Consider the following 19501-nt stretch of genomic DNA (forward strand, 5'->3'; position numbering starts at 1 on the left):
CTTGCGTACACATTGAGCGAGTTTGCAGGCCTGATTCGTCTGGTTGTGACCGTCTCGTCTCTTACACCGTGTTTGTAAGTCAGTGTGGAAGCCAAGTCTGATTCGGTCGGACTATGGCCAAATCATCTCTCATACCGTGTTGACAAGACGGTGGAGCTACAAGGCCTGATTTGGTCTGCCGAGGCTTGCTCCGCTCTCTCACAGTGTCGGTGATAGTGTGGGGCAGCCAATGAGCATAGTTGTAACTCTCATTTCTCTCTTATCGCGTCGACAAGTCGGTAGAGCGAGCAGGCCCGATTTGGTCTGGTTGTGCCTGCCTCGTCGCGCTCGTCGTTTTCGGAAGATGGTGAGGCAGCCAGGCCCGATTCACTCTGGTTGCGGCTGTCTCATCTTCCTCGGTGTCGGCAAAAGGATGGGCCCTGGCCAATTAAGTCTAGTTGTGACTGTCTGTCTCATCTCTCTCATCGTGTGGACAAGCAGCCAGGTCTTGCTATGCACCTTGTTGTCGACTCGATGGATCAGCCTGGGCCGATTCGGTTTGGTTGGGACTGTCTCCAGCTCATCTTTCCGATCATGCTGTGTTGATAAGAGTGTTGAGCTGTCAGGTCATGAGGCTACTTGAGCCGTCGCAATGGCCACAGCGAGCTAGAAGCTCTACCGAAGGCAGAATGCCCTGGTGTTGTCCCAAGTGCATGAGGTGTCTCGGGTACGTCGGTTACTGAAAGTGAGTTCTGGAGCTGCCAAGTGGGGTCACTGGGTCTGTCTTCAAGAGCGCAGTAGAATGAAAGTAAAGGCAGAATAATGTTTCTAGTGTCGTCACAGGTACATGACATAGTTGAGATACAGGTGGGCTGCAAATTTACCGTGTTGTGATGGTCACAATCGACGTTCAGTCCGTCAGTATGATAAAAACCATTCGTACAATCCACGATCCACGCTGATCACATGAAGACGTTTGGTCTCTCGCCTCTTCTTGAGCGGAGAAGGGTCTCGGAGATTGGGACTTACCCGGTCATCCTTTTACACAGACAGATCGGCTCGGACTAAGAAGCGTCACTTCAGGGCACTTGCTCCAAGCGATGGTCTAGTCGGGTCTTTTCCAAATTCCCGTTCAGTGATTGATCAGGGCACAGGCCAAAGGTACCCTCACAACAGGAGAATGGGATAACTCTGAATATCCCCAGAAAGACTTGTTGTGATGAGAAACATCTGAAGCCAGGTGTTCAAAGTCACCCTGGTATCTCTACGGGGAGAGCACATAGGGGGCATCCCTTGGAAAGACATGGCCGGACTCCCTCAGATTCTTGGCCTCTGGACTGTGAGCCAAGGTCCAGCAGTATCCACCAGATACATCTGATTCAAGCCACCAAGCACAAATACACTTGTAGCATTTCTAACAAAAATAAAGCCAAGAGGTTGGAATTGCCATGATAAGGAATTGTACTTTAATATTTCTTACAGTTACAGACAAAACTGGCTTTCATATACAATAGCAATGGGGTAAAAATATGTGAACAAGCCAACAACTGATGACATGTGTATTAACACATAGTGCTAGTTTAGAGGCAGAATGACTTCTAATTACATTTGGTAAGTCTCAAGTATTACGTTTTAAACAAATCTTGACCCTCGATAATCCCAATTAAAAGAGAGATTACCCAAATGGAGCTGATGTAAAATGACGTGACCTTATGTTGTTTTGTTGACTTCGTTCCATAACCTTTTAATATAATTTTCCAACTTCGCAATATTACACTATACAACAGTTTACAAATAATAATTATCATTCAAAAACTAGACTTCACAAATAACATGGAGATGCGAAGTAGTTCCATATACATATATATAATAAAGACTAAATCAGCTTGTCCATGAGCCCTCGAGGGTTAATGAGGGACTATACGCAATGAAACCCAACTCAACATCCATAGTTACGCAGATACGTGAACACAATGTTAAGGCACAAAAATACAATATGAAATAAGAAGCTAGACTGATGAGAACATACACAGCAAAGTATGGCCAAAGATCACTCCAAACAGCTGTACATAAACTAGCTAGCATCAGAAACTAAAACTACCACGCGATTACGTTTTTACCCAGAACAGTTGTGTTGATCAAGTCAAGGAGATGAAACTTGGATATTGACATTTGTTAGTTTAACTTTATACAACCAGCGACAGAGAGGAGAAGCTAGCTGCTTCATATAGCTCACTAACCAACAGCTGCCATCAGTGAACGTCTACTGCAGCTAGATATCCTCACTGTGACCACCTCATGCGTTCCAATAGCCGGTGCTGTAGTTCTTGCTGCTTCCAGCAGCCTTGGGCTGGTTAGAACTCGGCTGAGATCGGGCTGACCCGGTCGAATCCTGAAACATACAAAACAGGCAAATCAAGACCTAGAACAAGATTCGTCATCAATCTTCAGCAAAAAAGCTGCCAACAGTGGACAGTTCACCCAGATCTGGCTTCATTTATTCAGATGTTACTCAAAGGTTACAAGCAAACAACAGTCAATGAGCACAGGCCTAACATGAACCTGGTTATCACAAGTCACAACTTGTAAACATCAAATCCTTCAAAAGAACAAAGGGAGGCATAAAGGTATGTAAATGATGATATCGAAGAGCTTGAAAATGAAATGACATCTGGAGGCCAGGAGTGGAACTGATATCATGGCCAACAGAATGAAAGGGGCATGCCTGTATCCCTTCAGCTACTGACAAGAGTGGCGAGCACCACAAGGAGACCCTGGAGGTTAGCTACTGACAAGGGTGGCTAGCACCACAAGGAGACCCTGGAGGTTAGTTACTGACAAGAGTGGCTAGCACCACAAGGAGACCCTAGAGATTAGCTACTGACAAGAGTGGCGAGCACCACAAGGAGACCCTGGAGGTTAGCTACTGACAAGAGTGGCTAGCACCACAAGGAGACCCTAGAGATTAGCTACTGACAAGAGTGGCGAGCACCACAAGGAGACCCTGAAGGTTAGCTACTGACAAGGGTGGCTAGCACCACAAGGAGACCCTAGAGGTTAGCTACTGACAAGGGTGGCGAGCACCACAAGGAGACCCTGGAGGTTAGCTACTGACAAGGGTGGCGAGCACCACAAGGAGACCCTGGAGGTTAGCTACTGACAAGAGTGGCGAGCACCACAAGGAGACCCTGGAGATTAGCTACTGACAAGGGTGGCGAGCACCACAAGGAGACCTTGGAGGTTAGCTACTGACAAGGGTGGCGAGCACCACAAGGAGACCCTGGAGGTTAGCTACTGACAAGGGTGGCGAGCACCACAAGGAGACCCTGGAGGTTAGCTACTGACAAGAGTGGTGAGCACCACAAGGAGACCCTGGAGATTAGCTACTGACAAGAGTGGCGAGCACCACAAGGAGACCCTGGAGGTTAGCTACTGACAAGAGTGGCTAGCACCACAAGGAGACCCTGGAGGTTAGCTACTGACAAGAGTGGCGAGCACCACAAGGAGACCCTGGAGGTTAGCTACTGACAAGAGTGGCGAGCACCACAAGGAGACCCTGGAGATTAGCTACTGACAAGGGTGGCGAGCACCACAAGGAGACCCTAGGGATTAGCTACTGACAGAGTGGCGAGCACCACAAGGAGACCCTAGAGATTAGCTACTGACAAGGGTGGCGAGCACCACAAGGAGACCCTAGAGGTTAGCTACTGACAAGAGTGGCTAGCACCACAAGGAGACCCTGGAGGTCAGCTACTGACAAGAGTGGCTAGCACCACAAGGAGACCCTGGAGGTTAGCTACTGACAAGAGTGGCTAGCACCACAAGGAGACCCTGGAGGTCAGCTACTGACAAGAGTGGCTAGCACCACAAGGAGACCCTGGAGGTCAGCTACTGACAAGAGTGGCTAGCACCACAAGGAGACCCTGGAGGTCAGCTACTGACAAGAGTGGCTAGCACCACAAGGAGACCCTGGAGGTCAGCTACTGACAAGAGTGGCTAGCACCACAAGGAGACCCTAGAGATTAGCTACTGACAAGAGTGGCGAGCACCACAAGGAGACCCTAGAGGTTAGCTACTGACAAGAGTGGCGAGCACCACAAGGAGACCCTGGAGGTCAGCTACTGACAAGGGTGGCGAGCACCACAAGGAGACCCTGGAGGTTAGCTACTGACAAGGGTGGCGAGCACCACAAGGAGACCCTGGAGATTAGCTACTGACAAGAGTGGCGAGCACCACAAGGAGACCCTAGAGATTAGCTACTGACAAGAGTGGCGAGCACCACAAGGAGACCCTGGAGGTTAGCTACTGACAAGAGTGGCTAGCACCACAAGGAGACCCTAGAGATTAGCTACTGACAAGAGTGGCGAGCACCACAAGGAGACCCTGAAGGTTAGCTACTGACAAGGGTGGCTAGCACCACAAGGAGACCCTAGAGGTTAGCTACTGACAAGGGTGGCGAGCACCACAAGGAGACCCTGGAGGTTAGCTACTGACAAGGGTGGCGAGCACCACAAGGAGACCCTGGAGGTTAGCTACTGACAAGAGTGGCGAGCACCACAAGGAGACCCTGGAGATTAGCTACTGACAAGGGTGGCGAGCACCACAAGGAGACCTTGGAGGTTAGCTACTGACAAGGGTGGCGAGCACCACAAGGAGACCCTGGAGGTTAGCTACTGACAAGGGTGGCGAGCACCACAAGGAGACCCTGGAGGTTAGCTACTGACAAGAGTGGTGAGCACCACAAGGAGACCCTGGAGATTAGCTACTGACAAGAGTGGCGAGCACCACAAGGAGACCCTGGAGGTTAGCTACTGACAAGAGTGGCTAGCACCACAAGGAGACCCTGGAGGTTAGCTACTGACAAGAGTGGCGAGCACCACAAGGAGACCCTGGAGGTTAGCTACTGACAAGAGTGGCGAGCACCACAAGGAGACCCTGGAGATTAGCTACTGACAAGGGTGGCGAGCACCACAAGGAGACCCTAGGGATTAGCTACTGACAGAGTGGCGAGCACCACAAGGAGACCCTAGAGATTAGCTACTGACAAGGGTGGCGAGCACCACAAGGAGACCCTAGAGGTTAGCTACTGACAAGAGTGGCTAGCACCACAAGGAGACCCTGGAGGTCAGCTACTGACAAGAGTGGCTAGCACCACAAGGAGACCCTGGAGGTTAGCTACTGACAAGAGTGGCTAGCACCACAAGGAGACCCTGGAGGTCAGCTACTGACAAGAGTGGCTAGCACCACAAGGAGACCCTGGAGGTCAGCTACTGACAAGAGTGGCTAGCACCACAAGGAGACCCTGGAGGTCAGCTACTGACAAGAGTGGCTAGCACCACAAGGAGACCCTGGAGGTCAGCTACTGACAAGAGTGGCTAGCACCACAAGGAGACCCTAGAGATTAGCTACTGACAAGAGTGGCGAGCACCACAAGGAGACCCTAGAGGTTAGCTACTGACAAGAGTGGCGAGCACCACAAGGAGACCCTGGAGGTTAGCTACTGACAAGAGTGGCGAGCACCACAAGGAGACCCTGGAGGTCAGCTACTGACAAGAGTGGCGAGCACCACAAGGAGACCCTGGAGGTCAGCTACTGACAAGGGTGGCGAGCACCACAAGGAGACCCTGGAGGTCAGCTACTGAGAAGAGTGGCGAGCACCACAAGGAGACCCACTTACCTGTTGCAGCTGATGATGCAACATCTGTGCCTGTGGCTGATGCTGAAGGATCGGCATATAGGAAGCATATGGTGTGGTGGGCGCACCCATTGGTCCAGCCTGGCTTCCTCCTGCCACGGGCATGTTGAATGGTGGAGGCGTGCCCGCGTGGAATCCTTGCTTGTCAAACGACTGAAATGAACAACCCAACCATCAGTAATGAATTAAATAAGTCTAGTTATTATTCTACTGTACAGGTTGTGATGTGGTTACTCTGTACAGGCGATGTCTTTTTTGAAGATTAGTTGCAGGTCAAGTGTATTATAGAAGCACACACTTGTAAGTGCTAGTTTTCAAGTGTTGGCTCCCTACCTGTGCATGACTCTTAGCTGTATAGGCTGCTGCAGCCAGATCTGTTGATGTTGTATTCACACCTCCCACTTTGATGCCCGATGTGACAGAGACTTTGTTCTGTGTTTGAGATACACCTCCGTAACCTGTCTTGCTGTAGTCTTGTGCCTGCATTAGATCTTCATAGCCACTGGCAGTACCATAACCATGCGAGGCCGCAGCATAGGCTGCCGGCTTCTGGAACTGGGTGGTCGCGGTCGTGTTGCCATGAGCAGCATTTGTCACGGGAACTTGTTGCTGAGGGAAGAGAGCAAGAATGATCAACACGGGTTGGTGACAATGAAACGACACTGCTGGGGAATATTCCATGGTCATATTGAAGGTAGAGGCTTGCAGTAACCAGGCTTGTGTCGAGCTGTCAGTCAGAATAGAATGTACAATCATCCAACTTCAGAAGAACAAACGTCATAAATGTGAAAGTTAAAGAGTGGAGAAGTTGTTTCAACTTACTTGGAACATTTGAGGGGTGTAAGAGAAGCCGCCTGGCATTAGTCCTGTCTGGGCAATGTAATAACCATAACCTGGTGGTAATGTAGCAGCTGGATTGATATACTGCTGATGGGCGGACTGGCTCGGTTGTTGTTGTGACGTCTGAGAGCCTTGGACGGGAGACTGCGCATCCACTCGGCTCAGCTTACCATCAGCACCTGAAAATGAACACGATTTAGTTTTGACTTACCAGAAGTGCGTATTTAATTGACAGCGTATTTAATCTACTGCAGTCAGAGTACAAAAGACTTAACATCAAAATGATTACAGATGAGCGAAAGTCTTGAATGTTCATCATTCTGTCAGAGCCTGGTGGCGTATCACCAGCGTTCGAGCTGACTTGGGCAGAAGACATCTTCTACAAGATGACCACTCACCAGAATAAGGAACACTACCAAGTTGTCTTTGATCCGCACCTGTAGCGAGTGATGTCGGAGGTTGGAATGGAAGAGAACCATCATAATACCCAGGCTGAAACAGAGAACCGAGTGAGGTTGAAGTAAAGCTCAACACTTGTATCGACGACTGGTGAGAGACCAGTGTTTGTACGACACATCAGTCTAAAAGTTACTGCTGTCAGAGAAACAAGCATCATCTCAATCAGATCAGTAGAGCGAAAGTATTTCTTCATCATACAAGCAGTAATCTTGTCCGACAAGTGATTATGGATTCTGGGTCATGCAAGTATCACAGCTAGCTTGTCACAACCTAAGCATGCACAGAGCTCGCTCTATAGAGTGGTCAGTACTCTGTTACCACAATGAGCAGTTCTGTTACAGCATTGAGGCATTCTGTTACTACAGTGGGGCAATCCGCTACAATGAAGAGGCATTCTGTTACAACAGTGGGGCAATCCGCTACAATGAAGAGGCATTCTGTTACAACAGTGGGGCATTCTGTTACAACAGTGGGGCAATCCGCTACAATGAAGAGGCATTCTGTTACAACAGTGGGGCAATCCGCTACAATGAAGAGGCATTCTGTTACTACAGTGGGGCAATCTGCTACAATGAAGAGGCATTCTGTTACAACAGTGGGGCAATCCGCTACAATGAAGAGGCATTCTGTTACAACAGTGGGGCATTCTGTTACAACAGTGGGGCAATCCGCTACAATGAAGAGGCATTCTGTTACAACAGTGGGGCATTCTGTTACAACAGTGGGGCAATCCGCTACAATGAAGAGGCATTCTGTTACAACTGTGGGGCAATCCGCTACAATGAAGAGGCATTCTGTTACAACAGTGGGGCATTCTGTTACTACAGTGGGGCAATCCGCTACAATGAAGAGGCATTCTGTTACAACTGTGGGGCAATCCGCTACAATGAAGAGGCATTCTGTTACTACAAAGCATTTCACTACAACACTGAGGCATTCTGTTACAACAGCGAGGCATCATGTTGTGTTACTACACTAAGGCATTCTGCTGCAACAAAGTGACATTCTGTTACAACGAGGCACTACGACACTGAGGCATTCTGTTACAACAAGGCATTCCACTACAACACTGAGGCATTCTCAATATGATAGTTTGATTTACCAGTTGGATTTGTTTCGTTCCACTCACCAAGGGCAGTCGTTGCTGCTGGAGTAGCTGCAGGTCTTCATAGCTGTTCATGGCGTACATGGCAGGCGGCTGCTGGGCAGTCAAGCCCTGCGCAGTAAGTCCCTGGAATAACCACAGAGAATAAGTCATCTTCATCAACAGACAGTTCACATTTTGTTGGCCTTTGTGGGCTGGCGTCATCACTTTGAACTACTGCTGTCAGAAAGACAAATGTCATCAAGGTATATCAGATGAGCGAAAGTCTTGTTCCTTCATCATACTAGCAGCATGATATACTTCAGTATTCCCATGTGCAGGCACAGAAATCCTTCTGAAAGGCTTCTTACATGTATGGATATAAGGCTGGTCAGAAATCTACTTACAAAGTAAGGAGCCATATGTTGGCCCATGATAAAGTTAGGACCTAGAAGAGCAGGTGGAACTCCTGGCGGTAGATTTGGTGGCGCTTTGCCTGTCGTACCTGAAACGTTGACATTTATGGTAGAAGTTAGAGAAAGAGATAAAACCAGGGTAAGGAGAAGGTCAACCAGTTTTACTGCTTTCAGAGAAATATTACTGTCATCTACATCTGATTTATCAGTAGAGCTAAAGTATTTCTTCATCATCAGCAGGCATGGTGATCAAGTGGCCAGCGACACAGCCACTCACTTGGTGACACAATCCAGCAGACCAACAGCTGGAGCTATCTGGGCACACCTGTTCAAAACAAGTTACTCCCTTACAAGGCATGCAAGCAAGTCTAATACTGGAGATTTCTGAATATAACTGATGTGAACAAGTTACTCCCTTACAAGGCATGCAAGCAAGTCCAATACTGGAGATTTCTGAATATAACTGATGTGAACAAGTTACTCCCTTACAAGGCATGCAAGCAAGTCTAATACTGGAGATTTCTGAATATAACTGATGTGAACAAGTTACTCCCTTACAAGGCATGCAAGCAAGTCCAATACTGGAGATTTCTGAATATAACTGATGTGAACAAGTTACTCCCTTACAAGGCATGCAAGCAAGTCCAATACTGGAGATTTCTGAATATAACTGATGTGAACAAGTTACTCCCTTACAAGGCATGCAAGCAAGTCCAATACTGGAGATTTCTGAATATAACTGATGTGAACAAGTTACTCCCTTACAAGGCATGCAAGCAAGTCCAATACTGGAGATTTCTGAATATAACTGATGTGAACAAGTTACTCCCTTACAAGGCATGCAAGCAAGTCTAATACTGGAGATTTCTGAATATGACTGATGTGAACAAGTGAACTTACCTGCAGCATTGGTCAATGTTGACGATTTGGTTGTTGAGGGAGATATCGATGTTACAGCAGACGTCATCGGCGTTATTCCAAGTGACGTTGATACACTTACACTCCCCGCAGCCAGAGAACTCGATGTTGTTATTGTTGTTGATGACAAGGTCGCCGTTGACGACACAGCGGCTGCATCATAAGATGTTTGTGATTGGTCCAGACCTGTATCCTTGACAGTCATTTTCGATAGACTCTCATTCAATTTCGTCGTACTCATTGGTGACGTCTGCAACGTCGTCTGATGGCCCGAGGAATTATAGTTACTATGGGAACCGTACGTTTGGTTCGTTGATCCTGGATGAGATAAACTATACGCACTCGACTGAGTTACTGTGACTGTTGTTGGATACGAGCTCGTCGACTGGGCAGTTGGGTAAGAAGAACCAGTCTGCGGTAACGCACTACTCGATTGACCACTAGGATAGCTACTCGCCGACTGTCCAGATGAGGCACCACCTGGGTAGCTGCTGGCAGATTGACTACTCGACTGCCCCGTTTGGTAGCGACTTCCAGACTGTCCTGATGGATAGGAACTCGAGTCAGCGCCAGTATACGAGCTAGCTTGCGTTGTTGGATAAGCACTCGCTTGCGTGCTTGGGAAAGAACTAGCTTGGGTAGTTGGATAAGCACTTGATGACTGTCCACTTGCACCAGTTGAAGCAGACTGGTAAGAGTTCGTCTGATTTGAAGGATAGGCCGATGAGCCTGTCTGACCCACATTGGAATATGACTGACTACTTGGGTAGGATCCAGTCTGACTTGTTTGATATGAAGGTGCTGTCTGAGTCTGCGGGTAAGGAGAACTCTGGCACGTTGGGTACGTGGTCGTCTGCCCGCCTCCGTATCCAGCACTTTGAGAATGTGAACTTTGATATGAAGAACCTGTGCTTGGACTTGACGGATAAGCACTTGCTGACTGTCCACTCGTATAAGAGGATGCCCCAGTCTGGTTGTCCCGGTACGCTGAGCTTGATGGTCCGTAACTTGGCTGATTGGTGCTCTGATACAGAGAACCCTGGCTAGGTCCAGCAGAGAAACCAGTCTGTCCTTGGAATGAACTGGTCGCGTATTGAGACTGTGACTGATACTGGTTTTGCTGGTAGGCTACGGACGATGGGATCTGTTGTAACGTTGACGGATGCGTTGTCAGACTGTTAGTGCCGTGGGTGTAACCAGACGATGTCAGAGGCGTTGACTTGTGTGGCTGGTATCTTGAAGGGTATGACGAGGACGAATAGCTACTCTGGGCATACGTCGATACAGGGTCAGAGGAGGTGAGTGAACCTGCAAGAGAAAGAGACAAAGAGTGTAACAACACAGATGTTAGACAGAACAACTGAGACATGGCATGAGGCCAGTTAGAAGTGTGACACTGGAAAACTATTGTGTTAGTCCACCTAAATAACTATGGTTCTACCCCACAGTCAGAGAGTTGAACACTCAAAACGCTAAATCATCGAAAATTTCCAAATCATTTAAGTGGCAACAGGAATTGGTGAAATTGGACATTTTCATAACAACTCAGGAACCGTGACTTGTGTACAATGGAAGACTGAAGTTAATGAGAGAGCGATTACCTGTCGTTGGTCTTTGTGATGTCATCAATGGGCTTGTCTTTGGCCTGTCACCTTGAGATGATGGGAATGGAATGGGCTCAGGGGCGGAGATCTGAAAACAGCAGAATTTCAATCACACCCATGAAAGTAACAAGGTCGAAGATCAAGAATGCACCTTTTAATCAAAGCAGCTGTGAGTGGTTCAAGGCGACATCAAAATGTCTTGCAACAGAGAAACGTGTCCTTTAGATCAAGAGTAAGAATGACTGCTTGCTGCCATCAAGAGTCACAACAACATCACATCAAAATGATATCAGAAGAGTGAAAATCTAGAATGCTCATCATTCTAGCATCGGAATATTGAAGGAGACCACATGGCTGCAAGGAAACAATCAGCGAGGCAAAAGTACTCACTCCAGATGACTTTGTCATACTCGACTGTGAGTAATCTTTTGTGGGTGTCGTGTTGGCAGATGATGAGAACATGCTTGTCCTGGTTGTCGATTGCTCTACGGTCGACAGTGACGTCTTGGGGGGAGTGATGCTTGTCATGAGTGAGACAGTCGTAGCAGACGACTCAGCGGTCTGGCTTGTTAGAGGCAAGTGATTAGTCATGGCAGATCCAGTGGTACTGGAATAAAGAAAGGCACTCATGAGCCCGGATTACTGTACGACAAAATATAAGCTATTGAAATAAAGGCAGCACCAATTTTTCTCCTCATAGTAGATACTGCAGTGCTTTAAGGAAACAAAGAACAGAGCCATCATTTTGAACTAACGTGGGTCCATTGGCCAGAAAGTGTTATCCCAGATCATCATATCAGTCCTGCCACTGCAGTCAGAAAAGACTTGTCATCATAATGAATACAGATGAGCGAAAGTCTTGAATCTTCATCATTCGGTCAGTGGAAGCTGAATAACTAATTGTCAAAAACACTGACTCGCAGCATCTTCATCTACGTGGTGGTGACTATGACAAGGGGATTGTGACAGAGACATCATGTTCATGCATACCCTATGAGGGCCACCTATTGGCCGTTCACGACTTACCTCACAGCATTACTGTTTGTAAACGTGCTAGACATCGTCGATTCACTGCATGTATTCGTGGAGCCAAAGTCAGTCATAAAGCCAAACTGAACATCTAAACTTGTTGTCATATGGCCAGGCATCTCAACAGCAGATGCAGGAATCTGCAATCAAATGAAAAGGTAACAACACTGACTTTGACTGAATGGCAAGAACTTCATACTTGTGAACCAAGATCATATCACCCTTCCCATTTGGTTTCTCTTATTGTAAGCATCTTTGGCTGCTTTGACAGAGCAGAGAATCCATAACATTCACCATGCTTACCAGGTACAAGTCCTTATCTCCGTCACTTGGAGCATGTCTTCTGCATTGTGTTGCATGGGTATCACAGTATCAAAGTGGGTATCTTCAGATCAAACCGACTGTGGTAAGGAGATATTAGAGAGTAATCCTACCTTAGATGGCGGAGGGAGTTTGCTCCTAGCTGGCTTTGGTCGGCCATGACCCTGTGGTGGTGACTGGCTGTGTTGAGATGTGGAGGCACTGCCTGGCATCGTGACACCACTTGACAATGATGGTGGCATCTGCACGGGCTGGCTCGTACTAGAAGGAGACGTCCCGATCTGAAAGACAATTCATGTGGTGAATTTCTACAAAAGACTTGCTCTCATTTCAAGAACAGCCAGAAAATGTGAGAGAGCAGTGCAGCAAGTGACTTGGACTTAAAACCAGGAAGAGTCAGTCTGTGCTCAGACAAGTACACAGACCCATTGCAAACTAAGAAGATTTCTTAGCCTCTATACAGAAGTCAAAGCAGCTGACTATCTAGGAAGGTCAGAACTTCTTTTCTATTGGCACTCCGATGCTCAGGGATCAACAAAATGACTGGGGCTGCAACAAACTGTTTCTCTGGCTTTCATATCAACCATTGCATGAACCCTGACTCAATAATAAGTGGACATGTTTCTCATCCACTTACCCCAACAATACTCTTGAGGGCATCTGTAGCCTGCTTGGAGAACTGACTCTGTGACAAAGTCATTGTCTGAGATGAATTGGCCTGGGAGCTGGTCATTATATCTGCTACATTAGAGCTTGGCTTCTGTTGTAACAGGGCACCAAGGCCAAGGCTGGAAAGGAGATCACAGTTTAATATCTCATTTGAGACGGGAAAAGAAAGGAAGAAGTATTGTGGTTCAGCATTAATGGCCTTCCTGAAGGAGGGATGGCTGAAACAACGGTTTCAATCGAATCTTTCCATTGTTCCTGACCTCTCGTCACGTCATCTTAGTGTTAAACTAGCTAGGAAGGCTCATCATGACTCACAGATCTAACAAAGCTCTTACCTCCCAGTTAATGAGTTGGTCCCCCCAATAGGCTGTCCGATCGCAGACGACTGACTCAGTGAATTACTTCCAATGGCTCCAGTCTGTATTGGACTCCTGTCGCCAGTCCCGTGTCCCAAGGAATTACTCTGTCCGATAATGCCACCCTGACTTAAGCTGTTGCTTTGGCCAAGCGTACCATTCTGACCAAACGGCTCACTCGGTGGCGAGTCTGGTTTTCTTCCTGCTCCGATAGTACTACTCGCAGTGAACACAGTCGTCTCATTCAGCTAGAAAGATAGAGCAAGAGAGAAATTATGACAAAACTATGGGTAACTTGTTATCATATAAAATACACAAAGGCTAACCCAAACTATCAAGGTCTAACATATTTTCTTGATTGACCAATGCAGTGCTATCCAGACAAAATCTTTCACCGACACTAAAGACACCACAGAAATAACATGAACTCAAATGGACGCACAACACTGGTCGCTCACAGGATGTTGTTAACGACACAGCTATGCCATCTGATGATTGGAAGTTGACTGTCAGTTCATGAAGAACATCCCCACGTCTCAATGGTCTGGCTACAATAACAGCACAGGATACATTAGACTGTGGGTCCTCTCAACTTTTGACAAAATGTTCAATAGAAACGATACAAAGATCATGCCTTTGTTTAACAATACCTCGTAACCATAGTAACATGGAACCTGAAAGGTGTCATCGTATGATAAATGTTGTTAACATTCAGGAGAAATGCTTTTAGTTAGAATGGGAATCACACATGGTTGCAGAGCTATGGCCTGAAATGGAGCAACTTGCCATGGCATTAGAAACACGAACCTTCATAACACATCTAGAAATCATCACCCCAACTCACTATTAGATGGGTATCAATGCTGCCAGTTTGTTTGTGGTGTTGTGCAAATTGCCAGTGTTGAAAAAAAAAGAGTTCTGAAGTTATAGGTCTCAAAATTTCAAACTTCAATTGAAGTTACGGGTCAAGAGATTTTCAGATATTTCAGATTTCCCCAATGAAAATAAATGTCTGAATAATCTCAAGCCCTAAGCATTTTTAAAATCAGTCTGTGAAGGTCACTGTGAAGTGATCTGTTTGTGAGGTTTTATCTCTTCAACAAGTTTGAGAGCGGTTTTGCTGAGACCCTCGGATGCCAGTAGTCCAAACTCAACCCAATGATGTGGAACATGATTTCAGCAGCCATGGCAATGTTCCAAAGATTCCATCCAAAATGCTTTTCATTTGCATTGATTCGCTTGAAAGTTGACAACATCACCCGATACCTTCACCACCATCACTTACATTGAATTGGCTATCTAACGAATTCACGTGAATATTTTGCTCTGGAGCGTTCTGAAAATGATGAGCATCGAAAAATTAGCTATTTATGCCCCACTTTCAATACACGGTTGCAACAATTTCACTTTAGGCAACCATTACTTGAGTAATCATTACTCTAGAATAAGAAAGTGCTTATTTATTCTATCATACATTTGCTCAAAGTTTTAGGTGATTTATAGTTCTTTTATAAAAAAGCATTTTGGACAGTATCCATGAGACCAACAGGTGTTCCACCCTGACCAAACTACTATCAAACATTAACAGCAGTATCACAAACACAACAGAACTGCATACTTACACACCTGGGGAGGGATATCACAAAACTTAGGTGGTCCTAGTGTCATTACTGGTACTGAGTTGAAAATGATATTCCAAAATCTATTTCAAGGATTCATTTTTAAGTGGCGTTTTACGAGCAGTAACATACCAACAAGAACAGCAAACATGAACAGACGGAATACATCATATTTTGAAAATGAGCTCAACTTACACTTCCTGTCCAATCATCATTCCAATCCTCTGTCACCATATTCTCCCAACCAGACTTGCTCCTCTCGACGACTGCCTGATCGTTGGTCCATGTGTCGATGTGTGGGCCTGAATCAAAGCCCCCTCCTTGCCTAGGTAGGCCACGGTCAAAGCTACCAGTACTGCCAGCACCACTCATGCCACTGCGATCGATGCGGTCACCCCGGTCGCCGCCACGATCCATACCACCTCCGCGTCCACGCCCGCGCCCACGACCACCTTAAGTCAGACATGAAAATGTGAAGTCGCAACTTTTGAAACAAGTCAACGATACAAAAGAAACATCTGTGGTCAAAGCAACATGTACCTTGTGGTTAACTCTGAACAGATCTAGTTGGCATTGGGATCCATGGCACTATATACACCTAGTGGTTAACTCCTAACAGATCTAGCTGGCATTGGGATCCATGGCACTATATACACCTAGTGGTTAACTCCTAACAGATCTAGCTGGCATTGGGATCCATGGCACTATATACACCTAGTGGTTAACTCCTAACAGATCTAGCTGGCATTGGGATCCATGGCACTATATACACCTAGTGGTTAACTCCTAACAGATCTAGCTGGCATTGGGATCCATGGCACTAGTATACACCTAGTGGTTAACTCCTAACAGATCTAGCTGGCATTGGGATCCATGGCACTATATACACCCAGTGGTTAACTCCTAACAGATCTAGCTGGCATTGGGATCCATGGCACTATATACACCTAGTGGTTAACTCTGAACAGATCTAGCTGGCATTGGGATCCATGGCACTATATACACCTAGTGGTTAACTCCTAACAGATCTAGCTGGCATTGGGATCCATGGCACTATATACACCTAGTGGTTAACTCTGAACAGATCTAGCTGGCATTGGGATCCATGGCACTATATACACCTAGTGGTTAACTCTGAACAGATCAAGCTGGCATTGGGATCCATGGCACTATATACACCTATAGCTGGCATTGGGATCCATGGCACTATATACACCTAGTGGTTAACTCTGAACAGATCTAGCTGGCATTGGGATCCATGGCACTATACACCTAGTGGTACTACACATCATGATTCCCACAGACTTCCTCTTCAGTGTTCACACATTCTGCATGCGAAGGCACCCAATGCCATGAGTCCACACCACATTGGCTGCTTCCTTCAGTCTACGATGGTGTCTTGAATGATAAGAAACGTTACATACCTCGTCCTCGACCCCTTCCTCGCTCAAAGCTCCTTTCTCTATTATCTCTGCCATCTCGCATATCACGATCCCTGTTATCTCGGTTATCTCGGCCCTTACTCTCAGCACGATTCCTTTCATTTTCTTCATTTTCCTTTCCACGCCCTGAAAATTAAACAAGATCCAGATGAAAACCTAAACTGCCCAATTGCGAACATTTCTGCCTTGGTTGGACCAATTTCCAGTTTGACTTGACCCTTGGACCACACCTCAAGCCCAGCCTGCGATGTGCCACTTGACAGACCCCTGTGGCCAACAAGGCATACAAGTCACACACAAAACTGTACACCACCTCGCTACTTTCAACACTTGATAAGACTTACACGATGAGGCCTTGCCACCCCTCTGGAACCTTGGTGGTCCATCATCCCGCCTCCGGCCACGAGAAGAGCTCTCTGAACGATGAGATTGTTCTTTGAATTCACGATCGTTACTCTTCTCTCGTTTGTCTGGCTGTTGTCTGTTGGTAAATTCTGGCTTCGAGTTTGTCTGTTCTGGGATCTGGTTGTTTACTGGGGGAGCACCTCGTTTTCTTTTTTTACCAGTTTCCTGCCATTCGCCCTGGAGAAACGAAAAACGCATTAAGAAGAGACACATCTAATGACTGCTGGTAACTACTTGACCAAGACATGAAGTACATCTATAGCTGGGCACACGTTAGCATAACAGACCATGAAACAGGGCAATTAGAGACTAAGAGGGCTTCATTTCCAATTGATCAGTTTCAGAGGTCTACACACTGACACACCCGCTTTACCCAGATGCTAACTTAGCCAAGACGTAACAATATATTGAGTAAGGACACTACAGTACTAACAACCCCCCCCCCCCCCAAACACCAACATTGATCTATCCCGGATGGTAATGTGCCCTCACCTGGTCATTGTCTCCTTCCAGCAACATGATGCTGGCTCTGTTGGCATCATTGTCACAGTCATGTAACGCTATGACCACTTCATCATGGCTTTTCTGTGTTAGATCCATCAGCTGAAAACATCAACCAAACTCTCACAATCTTCATGAGTGACTTATCTGACTTCTCAGTCTCTATGACTACTGCTCTATCACAAGTTTGTCACTGAGAGTTTTCAACTAGAATCATCTCATACCAACAGATTCCCTCAAACAAGATGGACAGTGAGCTGGTCAAGTCAATATTTTTACAAAGCTAACACTTCTAGTTTGTCAGACAAAGGTATACAGTAGTTCCACCTGATCATGTGTGCCTGATCTTCAATCAGAGAATCATTCACAGGAAAGTGAGTCTGGCAGAACAATCATTAGACTAACAAAGAAACGTGATGAAGTCCTGACACTGACAGCCAGGACAATATGCAACAACCAGCAGGATGATCAGCCATGAGATTTATGTATTGATCTGAATACTGACCTGCATGACCTTCTGTTGGAGTTCTGGGTCTTCCACTGACTGTTTATCTCCCATCATCTGTGCATATCGCATCTGTTCTGCTGTGGCCTGAAATGCAATAATGACAAGACACAATGATGATCGATTGAAGACTCGAGGGTTAAACACAAATGGCACACTGTTCACAGAGCGATGACCTTATACACCAGACGTCCCGGGTTCAATCCTGGGCAGAGCCTTGGTTTTTTTCCTCCGTTAGACAAGTCACAGGGTTGTACTTGTAAGACATTTTAACAGACCACACACTGCACACTGGTTGGTTGTGATGCTTTTTGTTTCTTTGGAGCTCCTAGTCCTACAAATTGTCTCCATGGAGCTAGTGTGCCCTGTGACATCATCCTTGCCATAGTCCAGACATTCCTAGTCATGGTTTCCACTGTCGATCAGTCTTTTCAGAGCTGATTTTTGGAAGTTTAGTATGGATTTTCAGTCTGGATACCCTGCATGGTATGCAATCACATGGTCTGTTGTGGCTCTCGACTGGCGCATCGTCAACTATGACCATTCTTGTTTGTGCTCTCACTAATGAAACATCATTTCCTACCTTGGCCTTGGCTGTGCCATCTTTGGCAATCTGTGTCTGTTGTGGCTGTGTTTTTGTCGTCTTTTCTTTAGAAGATCTGTTAGCACGCGAGGTGCTGCTAGCACTCATATTCACTATATACAAAACAGGCTATGTACAAAATCTGAAATGATAAAGAAAGAGAGGTTCAATTCCAAGCCTTCCATTTTCAAACAAACCTTAATATAGGAACAACGAACAAAGATCATGTGGTGGGCAACCATGCGGTCTTTTGAGTGAATGTGACAGACCAGACCACATTCGAAAGCGTGACAAAAAAGCCCTTAATGAACATGAAGACCCTGCAATATAATGATAAGTCTGTGCAAGGGCATGCATTCTTGTGTGCATGTCATGTGTATCCGGTAGAGGTCTTCACGTGTATGCATGCATGTCACCTGGCCATACACAATGCATACACACTACACAGACAGTGCACGTCTGCATGGTCGTTCCTTGTCTGGACACGCAAAATGAAACACAAAAAAATGTCATCACATAAACCCCATTCTGTAAAGCACCTCAGAAATAAGATGGCCAATATGTTTAATATAGACCAAGCCGAAAGTTAGTCACTCCTGAAAGATGGCTGCGAGATGAAACAGCCGGACAAAAACATTCATCGCAGACAAGGCCATGCATCAGCAGTACCATGTGTATCCGCCATTGCATGAAAATGATTCCGACGCACTTTTCCGCAATAAATTACTCGGTGCTCCGCCATCAAAATAAAAATATCTTTATATGATTAGGAACATGAATATGTGCAGATTTGTCTCAATAAGAGATTTTTGGGATAGGATCAAAGGAAAAGATGGGGGCATGCAAATTTGACAGATCTTTCTACCTGGAAAACTGCGCTCATGAAAAGCTGAAAGGTCACGTGATCTGTGGATAATTCGCGCCGCCATAAAGGATTTTACGGAGGTGACGTCACTACGGAATTTCCCCATATTATTATCAAAATTCTGGCATTTATAGCATTTACACTGAAAATCATTAAATACCACAATCAGAACTTTCTGTTTAGAATAGATTACCCCAAAATATAGCCTCGA

At 46.2% G+C, this 19501-nt stretch overlaps 1 protein-coding gene across 4 annotated transcripts; it reads right to left on the reverse strand.

Moving 5' to 3' along the window:
• Window positions 1-1416: 1416 nt before the first annotated feature.
• LOC135499826 (protein lingerer-like) lies at window positions 1417-19308 on the reverse strand. 4 transcript variants are annotated; one of them, XM_064790802.1, is made up of 22 exons: window positions 19291-19308; window positions 18426-18567; window positions 17843-17929; window positions 17329-17439; window positions 16776-17013; window positions 16414-16557; window positions 15185-15441; window positions 14656-14706; window positions 13350-13618; window positions 12983-13133; window positions 12459-12626; window positions 12022-12164; window positions 11386-11602; window positions 10993-11083; window positions 9374-10699; window positions 8465-8562; window positions 8103-8204; window positions 6913-7006; window positions 6497-6693; window positions 6008-6283; window positions 5657-5827; window positions 1417-2371 (listed from the first exon to the last, which is right to left on the reverse strand). In XM_064790802.1, the coding sequence occupies exons 2-22, from the start codon at window positions 18531-18533 to the stop codon at window positions 2276-2278; spliced, it is 4395 nt and encodes a 1464-aa protein (XP_064646872.1). In that variant the 5' UTR covers window positions 18534-18567; window positions 19291-19308; the 3' UTR covers window positions 1417-2275. The 4 variants fall into 4 exon arrangements, with proteins under 4 accessions (XP_064646872.1, XP_064646863.1, XP_064646889.1 ...); XM_064790793.1 differs by having other exon boundaries at window positions 8076-8204; XM_064790819.1 differs by lacking the exon at window positions 14656-14706.
• Between the last annotated feature and the right edge of the window lie 193 nt (window positions 19309-19501).

Source organism: Lineus longissimus, chromosome 2 (assembly GCF_910592395.1).
Source record: "Lineus longissimus chromosome 2, tnLinLong1.2, whole genome shotgun sequence".
NCBI lineage: Eukaryota > Metazoa > Nemertea > Pilidiophora > Heteronemertea > Lineidae > Lineus > Lineus longissimus.

Coding starts and splice junctions, on each gene's coding strand:
- LOC135499826 (XM_064790793.1), bottom strand. CDS start 18,533: ATGAGTGCTAGCAGCACCTCGCGTGCTAACAGATCTTCTAAAGAAAAG. Junction 10,700..10,992: donor ATCACAAAGACCAACGACAG/GTAATCGCTCTC, acceptor TTTCTCTTGCAG/GTTCACTCACCTCCTCTGAC. Junction 7,007..8,075: donor GAACGAAACAAATCCAACTG/GTAAATCAAACT, acceptor TCTCTGTTTCAG/CCTGGGTATTATGATGGTTC.